This window comes from Salvelinus namaycush, chromosome 20 (assembly GCF_016432855.1).
Source record: "Salvelinus namaycush isolate Seneca chromosome 20, SaNama_1.0, whole genome shotgun sequence".
NCBI classification, from domain to species: domain Eukaryota; kingdom Metazoa; phylum Chordata; class Actinopteri; order Salmoniformes; family Salmonidae; genus Salvelinus; species Salvelinus namaycush.
Genome location: NC_052326.1, coordinates 32560833 through 32570873, shown reverse-complemented (window position 1 = coordinate 32570873; position 10041 = coordinate 32560833). Strand labels below are relative to the sequence as shown.

The window sequence follows — 10041 nt, the reverse complement described above, 5'->3', positions numbered from 1 at the left end:
GACAGGATATCTGTTGTACTGTTTAAAGAGTGAGCGGTGCTTCCTCAAGCTTCGGTTTCGTGAAAGTAAACAAAATAGTGAACAACGTCCAGAGGGAAATATTCCTTGTAGTTGGCAAAGTTAGATAGAATATCTTCAAGATGGTTTGTGGGGGATTTACGTGTTCTAAAAATGCTCTTTGTTCACTCAACGTGGTGTACATGGTAAGTGTCGCTAACTGGTTGTTGCTAATGTTTCCAGCTAGCAGAAGAATGATGATGCTAACAGTGGTAGCAGCAGTACTAGCACAGAGCTAACTAGGATCAATGTCCATTATTGTTTCACTGAGATTTAGCGAGAAGCAAACAATGGACTCTAATTTACTGTCATCTGCAAATGTTGTCACGGTCAACAAGTTATTAGCTACTAACATTTATCTATGCTTTCTGAAGGAGTAACGTTAACCAGCTAACGCTAGCTAGCTAACATATAATTTCATAACATCATGAAAATGATTACGCAAGGTTGTGTGGCGCTTACTACAGGCAGTAACGTGACAAATAATTTCTGATGATTGACTTGATTACCTGTTAGAGGTTGAATTGTATGTGTGTCCGGTATAAACATGCTGGAAGGGTAGCTAGCTACTTACTGTACGCTAATTAACATTTGATTGTATTTGTACCCATTCAGAGGGCATCAGATATGCTCTAGCTAACTCTATACTTTACGTTTGTCAGAGGACATAGCTGATTCTGTCGACAAGTGACGGGTAGCTAGCTATGTCACAGATCTCGTGATAGTAAACATAGACAACAGCATTATCTCTGTAATGTCAACCACAGCCATAACTAGAAATGATCTGTATGTACGAGTCATTTGAGGCGTGAAACTCCAGTAATCATACATAGCTAACTGTTATTGTGCCCTTTAATTACCATAATCCCGTGTGATTGCATTGCTACTGCACAGGGAACACATTGATATAAGATTAATTATATTGCTGCACATCTCGACAAGTGTTAAATCAGATATCCAGTGTTGGAAAATATAAATTGTTTACATAGTCAATTTACACATAGCACTGACACACTTACCTCACCAGACATACCACCAGGGATATTTTCAAAGGCCACAGGTCCAGAACAAATTGAAAGAAACATACAATATTATACAGAGCGAAGATTGCATAGAACTTCTTTCCATCTCATATACCGCAAGTGAACAGCAAACCTGGTTTCAAAAACCAAATAAAGCAACACCTCACAATGCTTCTCCCCCATGTGACCCACCTTTTGTGTGTTTGTACTGACATGTATGTGTAACTGATAGATGCACATGGACACTATATGTTAATGTTTTTAAATGTATGTAAATTGTAAAGTATTTTGTCTAATGTCTTTTTCATCATGCGTCAGTCCCTGGTAAGGCTAGCTTTCGCCATTGGTATCAGCTAATTGGGATCCTAATAACATTAACAACAACAAAATCTCATGTATCAAATCTGTTGCATACGACTTGACACAATTATATCATAGACATGTGAAGGTCTTGTGGAAAAAATAAAAGTTAGCCAAGCACACATTCACAATAAGGTCTTGTCTCATACCTAGAAGGTATATACCCCCTGACTGTTTTGGGGCCAACCATTTTAAAATAGCAACCAATAGTCTCTGTGTTCAAGGTACATATTAGATTAGCTAGGCCAATTTTCATTTTTTCTGGTATAGCCTGGTTGTCACTAATAAAGGTTTACTTGTAGTTCATAGACACCAAGATGGACAAAAGTGTGCGTGTATACGAGCAATAGTCAGTGTCCGTTTCTTTGCCCATGTCTGTGTGTATTAGGGATTCATATTTTCCCGAAAAGCAACCAAGTTACAATACTGGGAATAATTCATATTTATCCTATGAGTCCTGGGAAATACTGAAAAGATTGTAAGTGCCCATTTTAAAGCGTTTAAAGCAAGATATGGTCACTATGCCAGGGTTCTCCCCAAATAATGGGTGCTGCGCCAACCTTATCGGCTTGGCTGCACCACTATGTAAAGATTGTAAAGTGTTCCCGGGACAGTCCCGGGATCCCGGTTACTCATGTTAATCCCTAGTGTGTAATGTGTCAGTGTTTGTCTCATTCTCCCCTCACTTAGTTTCTCTCTCTTTAACCCCAGTTGGTTGGTCTGCTGCTGATCGGCGTGGCAGCGTGGGGGAAAGGCTTCGGCATCGTGTCCAGCATCCACATCATCGGCGGGGTCATCGCTGTGGGCGTCTTCCTACTGCTTATCTCCATCGTGGGTCTCATTGGAGCCCTCAACCACCACCAAGTCATGCTCTTCTTCGTATCCTTTATATAAAGGGCACTCACAATCGCAACACACTTTACAATAAAACAATACAAGTAAGGAGATCTTCAATGTCGGCCCTATTCATACCAGTATGGGCAGGCAGAGTTGGCCTATAATGTTCCAAAAGTCTTTGGTATGGGTCACTGTGCGAGTTTCGTGTGCGAGTTGCGAGTGCGCGAGTTTCGTTTTACTTTACTGAATATGGGTCAGTAGTAAAAATGTATTCTCTCAGTCTGTGCAGCCTTTGAATGTTGGTCTGGCTCCTTGACTGCTCCTCTCTCAGTACATGGTCATTCTGTTCCTGGTGTTTCTTTTCCAGTTTGGTGTGTCCTGCTCCTGCCTGGCTATTAACAAGGGACAGCAGGTGTGTGTGTGTGTGTGTGTGTGTGTGTGTGTGTGTGTGTGTGTGTGTGTGTGTGTGTGTGTGTGTGCGCGCTATCGTTTGACCTCTTCCAGCTCCTGTTTTCTATCTTATGTCCCATCACTCTGTCTTTCTTATTGCACACTACTCTCTATATATGGACGTGTGGTTGTCCCTTGCCTACTTCCGGCGCCGACAGAGATGGCCGCTTCGCGTTCCGAGTAAGCTATGCAGTATTATTTTTTTTTTGTATATATATTTTTTAATTTTACCCGCTTTTTCTCCCCAATTTCGTGGTATCCAATTGTTAGTAGTTACTATCTTGTCTCATCGCTACAACTCCCGTACGGGCTCGGGAGAGACGAAGGTCGAAAGCCATGCGTCCTCCGAAACACAACCCAACCAAGCCGCACTGCGGTCTTAACACAGCGCGCATCCAACCCGGAAGCCAGCCGCACCAATGTGTCGGAGGAAACACCGTGCACCTGGCGATCTTGGTTAGCGTGCACTGCTCCCGGCCCGCCACAGGAGTTGCTGGTGCGCGATGAGACAAGGATATCCCTACCGGCCAAACCCTCCCTAACCCGGACGACGCTAGGCCAATTGTGCGTCGCCCCACAGACCTCCCGGTCACGGCCGGCTGTGACAGAGCCTGGACGTGAACCCAGAGTCTCTGGTGGCACAGCTAGCGCTGCGATGCAGTGCCCTAGACCACTGCGCCACCCGGGAGGCCCGGTATTTTGTTTTTTTTGTGTGTTATTTCTTACATTGCTACCCCAGGTAATCTTAGGTTTTATTATATACAGTCGGGAGGAACTATTGGATATAAGAGCAACGTCAACTCACCAACATTACGACCAGGAATACGACTTTCCCGAAGCGGATCCTTTGTTTGGCCTACCACCCAGGACAATAGATCAGATCCCAGCCGGCGACCCAAAACAACGGCGCCGTAGAAGGGGCAGACAGAGCGGTCTTCTGGTCAGGCTCCCGTAGACGGGCACATCGCGCCCCGCTCCCGAGCATACTACTCGCCAATGTCCAGTCTCTTGACAACAAGGTAGACGAAATCCGAGCAAGGGTAGCATTCCAGAGAGACATCCGAGACTGTAACGTTCTTTGTTTCACGGAAACATGGTTCACTCGAGACACGCTATCTGAGTAGGTACAGCCACCTGGTTTCTTCACGCATCGCGCCGTCATAAACAAGCATCTCTCTGGTAAGAAGAAGGTCGGGGGTGTATGCCTTATGATTAACGAGACGTGGTGTGATCATAATAACATACAGGAACTCAAGTCCTTTTGTTCACCTGACTTAGAATTCCTCACAATCAAATGCCGACCGCATTATCTACCAAGAGAATTCTCTTCGATCATAATCACAGTCGTGTATATTCCCCCCCAAGCAGACACATCGACGGCCCTGAAAGAACTTCATTGTAAACTGGAAACCACATATCCTGAGGCTGCATTTATTGTAGCCGGGGATTTTAACAAGGCTAATCTGAAAACAAGGCTCCCCAAATTCTATCAGCATATCGATTGTGCTACCAGGGCTGGCAAAACCCTAGACCACTATTATTCTAACTTCTGCGACACATATAAGGCCCTCCCCCGCCCTCCCTTCGGAAAAGCTGACCACGAGTCCATTTTGTTGCTCCCAGCCTATAGACAGAAACTTAAACAGGAAGCACCCGTGCTCAGGTCTGTTCAACGCTGGTCCGACCAATCGGATTCCACGCTTCAAGATTGCTTCGATCACGTGGACTGGGATATGTGCCGCATTGCGGCGAACAACAACATTGACGAATACGCTGATTCGGTGTGCGAGTTTATTAACATGTGCATCGGTGATGTTGTACCCACAGCGTCTATTAAAACATTCCCCAACCAGAAATCGTGGATTGATGGCAGCATTCGCGCAAAACTGAATGCGCGAAACACTGCTTTTAATCAGGGCAAGGTGACCGGAAACATGACCGAATACAAACAGTGTAGCTATTCCCTCCGCAAGGCAATCAAACAAGCTAAGCGTCAGTACAGACACAAAGTGGAGTCGCAATTCAACGGCTCAGACACGAGAGGTATGTGGCAGGGTCTACAGTCAATCACGGACTACAAAAGAAAAACCATCCCCGTCGTGGATCACGATACCTTGCTCCCAGACAGACTAAACAACTTTTTTTCTCGCTTTGAGGACAATACAGTGCCACTGACACGGCCCGCTACCAAAACCTGCGGGCTCTCCTTCACTGTAGCCAATGTGAGTAAAACATTTAAACGTGTTAACCCTCGCAAGGCTGCAGGCCCAGACGGCATCCCCGGCCGCGTCCTCAGAGCATGCGCAGACCATCTGGCTGGTGTGTTTACAGACATATTCAATCAATCCTTATCCCAGTCTGCTGTTCCCACATGCTTCAAGAGGGCCATCATTGTTCCTGTTCCCAAGAAAGCTAAGGTAACTGAGCTAAATGACTACCGCCCTGTAGCACTCACTTCCGTCATCATGAAGTGCTTTGAGAGACTAGTCAAGGACCATATCAAATCAAGTTTATTTTATATAGCCCTTCGTACATCAGCTAATATCTCGAAGTGCTGTACAGAAACCCAGCCTAAAACCCCAAACAGCAAGCAATGCAGGTGTAGAAGCACGGTGGCTAGGAAAAACTCCCTAGAAAGGCCAAAACCTAGGAAGAAACCTAAAGAGGAACCAGGCTATGAGGGGTGGCCAGTCCTCTTCTGGCTGTGCCGGTTGGAGATTATAACAGAACTATGCCAAGATGTTCAAAATGTTCATAAGTGACAAGCATGGTCAAATAATAATCATGAATAATTTTCAGTTGGCTTTTCATAGCCGATCATTAAGAGTTGAAAAACAGCAGGTCTGGGACAGGTGGCGGTTCCATAACCGCAGGCAGAACAGTTGAAACTGGAATAGCAGCAAGGCCAGGTGGACTGGGGACAGCAAGGAGTCATCATGCCCGGTAGTCCTGACGTATGGTCCTAGGGCTCAGGTCCTCCGAGAGAGAGAAAGAAAGAGAGAAGGAGAGAATTAGAGAGAGCCAAGATTTTCAAAATGTTCATAAATGACAAGCATGGTCAAATAATAATCAGGAATAAATGTCAGTTGGCTTTTCATAGCCGATCATTAAGAGTTGAAAACAGCAGGTCTGGGACATGTAGGGGTTCCGTAACCGCAGGCAGAACAGTTGAAACTGGAATAGCAGCAAGGCCAGGCGGACTGGGGACAGCAAGGAGTCATCATGCCCGGTAGTCCTGACGTATGGTCCTAGGGCTCAGGTCCTCCGAGAGAGAGAAAGAAAGAGAGAAGGAGAGAATTAGAGAGAGCATACTTAAATTCACACAGGACACTGGATAAGACAGGAGAAGTACTCCAGGTAAGTACTCCATATCACCTCCACCCTACCTGACACCCTAGACCCACTCCAATTTGCTTATCGCCCCAATAGGTCCACAGACGACGCAATCACCATCACACTGCACAATGCCCTAACCCATCTGGACAAGAGGAATACCTATGTAAGAATGCTGTTCATCGATTACAGCTCAGCATTTAACACCATAGTACCCTCCAAACTCGTAATTAAGCTCAAGTCTCGACCCCGCCCTGTGCAACTGGGTCCTGGACTTCCTGACGGGCCGCCCCCAGGTGGTGAGGGTAGGTAACAACATCTCCACCCCGCTGATCCTCAACACTGGGTCCCCACAAGGGTGCGTTCTCAGCCCTCTCCTGTACTCCCTGTTCACCCACGACTGCGTGGCCATGCACGCCTCCAACTCAATCATACAGTTGGCAGACGACACTAGAGTGGTAAGCTTGATTACCAACAACGACGAGACGGCCTACGAGGAGGTGGTGAGGGCCCTCGTAGTGTGGTGTCAGGAAAATAACATCCCACTCAATGTCAACAAAACAAAGGAGATGATCGTGGACTTCAGGAAACAGCAGAGGGAGCAGCCCTCTATCTACATTGACGGGACAGTAGTGGAGAGGGTGGAGAGTTTTAAGTTCCTCGGCGTACACATCACGGACAAACTGAAATGGTCCACCCACACAGACAGCGTGGTGAAGAAGGTGCAGCAACCTCAGGAGGCTGAAAAAATTCGGCTTGTCACCAAAAACACTCACAAACCTTTACGGATTCACAATCGAGAGCATCCTGTCGGGCTGTATCACCGCCTGGTACGGCAGCTACTCTGCCCATAACCGTAAGTCTCTCCAGAGGGTAGTGAGGTCTGCACAACGCATCACCGGGTGCAAACTACCTGCCCTCCAGGACACCTACACCCCCTGATGTCACAGGAAGGCCAAAAAGATCAAAACAACCACCCGAGCCACTGCCTGTTCACCCCGCTATCATCCAGAAGGCGAGGTCAGTACAGGTGCATCAAAGCGGGGACCGAGAGACTGAAAACCAGCTTCTATCTCAAGGCCATCCGACTGTTAAACAGCCATCACTAACATTTAGTGGCCGCTGCCAACATACTGACTCAACTCCAGCCACTTTAATAATGGAAAAATTGATGTAATCAATTTAAAACTAGGCATTTTATATGTTTACATACCCTACATTACTCATCTCATATGTATATACTGTTCGCTATACCATCTACTGCATCTTGCCATCTTGATGTAATGTATCACTAGCCACTTGAAACAATGCCACTTCATATGTTTTCATACCCTACATTACTCATCTCATATGTATATACTGTACTCTATACCATCTACTGCATCTTGCCTATGCCGTTCGGCCATCAGTCATTTATATATTCTTATGTACATATTCGTATTCATTCCTTTACACTTGTGTGTATAAGGTAGTTGTTGTGAAATTGTTAGGTTATATTACTTGTTAGATATTACTGCATGGTCGGAACTAGAAGCACAAGCATTTCGCTACACTTGCATTAACATCTGCTAACCATGTGTATGTGACAAATAAATTTGATTTGCCTTGTGTGTTGCAGTGATTGCCATTCCACAGCACTCCTGTCACTGTCCTCACCTGTGTGTGTTTGGTCTCCAACCCAGGTGAAGCTGTTGAGTGCTACCTGGGCGTTGATGAGCAACGACACGCGGCTGGGCGTGGAGAGCAAGTTGAACTGCTGTTGGCTGCTGAACAACAACCAGAGCAAGGAGCAGTCCAACGAGGACGTGAAACTCTGCAATGCGGTGAGGGAGACACACCAGTTTGCTCTCTGCGCTCAGCCTTTAAGACCTTTCTCTCTGGATGTGGTTCTCTGCATGTGGTTTAAGCCACTCTGGTTACTCTCTGCCCTCAACAGCTTTCCCAACTTGTCTTAACCATTACAGATCAAAAACAAAACCAGCACTGGACTGCCTATTATAGGTAGAAAGAAAGAAAAAAAAAACAGGATCGCAGTAGACCGTAATCTTATGGTTGGCCTTTTACTCTTTATGCAGATGCAGTCGTATGTTTGGACTTCCTCTCTTTATGTGATTGTTGTCTCATTGAAGGCTTTCTCGCTCCCCCTCTGTGTAGCCCTGTAAGCATGCCGGGTTCTGTTTCACCTGTGGGGACTTGATGCTGCAGCACGCTGCAGAGGCTCTGAAAATCCTGGGTGCAGTAGGACTCTTCTTCAGCTTCACAGAGGTCAGGAAACCGCTCCTGACTATACCTACAAGAGCTAAAATACACACATCACAACACTCACACTCATCCCTAAATGCACAAAGGGGGGAATTCCGACCCGAGTTAAGCACATGTAAATGGTTTGTAATTCTCTTTTTATGCACTTTTCTCTCCATGCGTATTCTGACCTTGAACTTAAGCACGAGAATAGCATACTATTCACCGGCTATTCGTTTGGGTGGAGATTTAAGAAATGACGATGTCACACCCAATTCTGACCTTGACTTAATTCCCTTCATAATTCCACCACCTTTACGCGCGATTAATAAGGTCGAGCAACAACATCTTTATTATTTCTGGAAGAACTAACACCATTCTCCATGCACTGTAATTTACAAATTGACAAGAGATTGATAAAAGCTAGGTAAATGAGTAAGCCATTTGGATAAGGGGATTGTAAATATAAATTACAACTGTTTGAGATCTATTTTACCTTATGATCACTGGAGACAAATGTGAAACCAGATATATGGCAGCAAACTGAAGCATATCAACATATCACCTTTTCCACAGTGAAGTTATGAAATGCTGGCCTTATACAGTAACTTGGGATGAAATTTGGAGACTCAAGCTATAGGCTTCTGTAGCCATGCGCAAATGACAGTATAGCGCCAAACCTATAGAGTTGATTTATGATTTCTACAATGTTTTAATTATGAGGCCAGACTTTTAAGTATTATTATTTATTTATTTTGTATTTTTTTGTGTCGTGTTAGCCGCTTTCGGTAGCCACAATCAGTTATACCCACATTTTATAATTGTCACTGACTTTAGTGTTGGATTCCTTACATCATTCCATTACATTGTTAGTTTGTTCCTGAGGATCGCTAGCAATAGTGGATCATATTAGGCTACCGTATTACAAGTTGTGCAATAATTTGGGACATGTAGTCTATTTGAGTCATTATGGAACTCAGACCACACTTAGCAGGTTAAACCTGGAGCCTGGCGCACGGTTCACGATGACTGGATTTTGTCATCACAGTTGCATGATTATTAGGGTAGATTTATAGGACTACTGTTCAACCCCTATTGTAAATTTTTTCCACCTTCCAATATTTCATGGATCGAACGATTGAATATGTCAACTTTCAGGATGAATCAAACCACTTCTTGATTCACAAATGTATTTTGTGTGTAAAGGCTCTCTAAACCAGCTTTTTATTATTAATAAATACTATCCTAACGCTAAATCGTATACAAGATCAGAGCATTTTTTAAATCTACCAATTGGTGCTGGCTTTCTTTACATGGCTTTCTTTCATTGAGCCCTAATATTCTGAATTGTTCTCTCCATTTATTCTAGTGAATCTGTCAAATTCAATTTAAAGGAATGGCTTTAGATAAATGTACTGAAAACTCCATAGGGAAATCTGTTGGCCAGCAAGTAGGAGGGTTTTCAGCGGTTTAATTAAATACACTGCTCAAAAAAATAAAGGGAACACTAAAATAACACATCCTAGATCTGAATGAATGAAATATTCTCATTAAATACTTTTTTCTTTACGTAGTTGAATGTGCTGACAACAAAATCACACAAAAATTATCAATGGAAATCAAATTTATCAACCCATGGAGGTCTGGATTTGGAGTCACACTCAAAATTAAAGTGGAAAACCACACTACAGGCTGATCCAACTTTGATGTAATGTCCTTAAAACAAGTCAAAATGAGGCTC

At 44.4% G+C, this 10041-nt stretch overlaps 1 protein-coding gene across 1 annotated transcript in view; it reads left to right on the top strand.

Annotated features, from left to right (window-relative positions):
- LOC120065266 (tetraspanin-31-like) overlaps positions 1-10041 on the top strand; it is a 13877-nt gene continuing 3836 nt past the window's right edge. The window contains exons 1-5 of the mRNA XM_039016103.1: positions 1-203; positions 2151-2318; positions 2608-2688; positions 7742-7882; positions 8214-8324. Of these exons, the coding sequence (XP_038872031.1) occupies positions 141-203; positions 2151-2318; positions 2608-2688; positions 7742-7882; positions 8214-8324 (564 nt within the window). The 5' untranslated portion in view covers positions 1-140. The remainder of the gene's footprint in view (positions 204-2150; positions 2319-2607; positions 2689-7741; positions 7883-8213; positions 8325-10041) is intronic.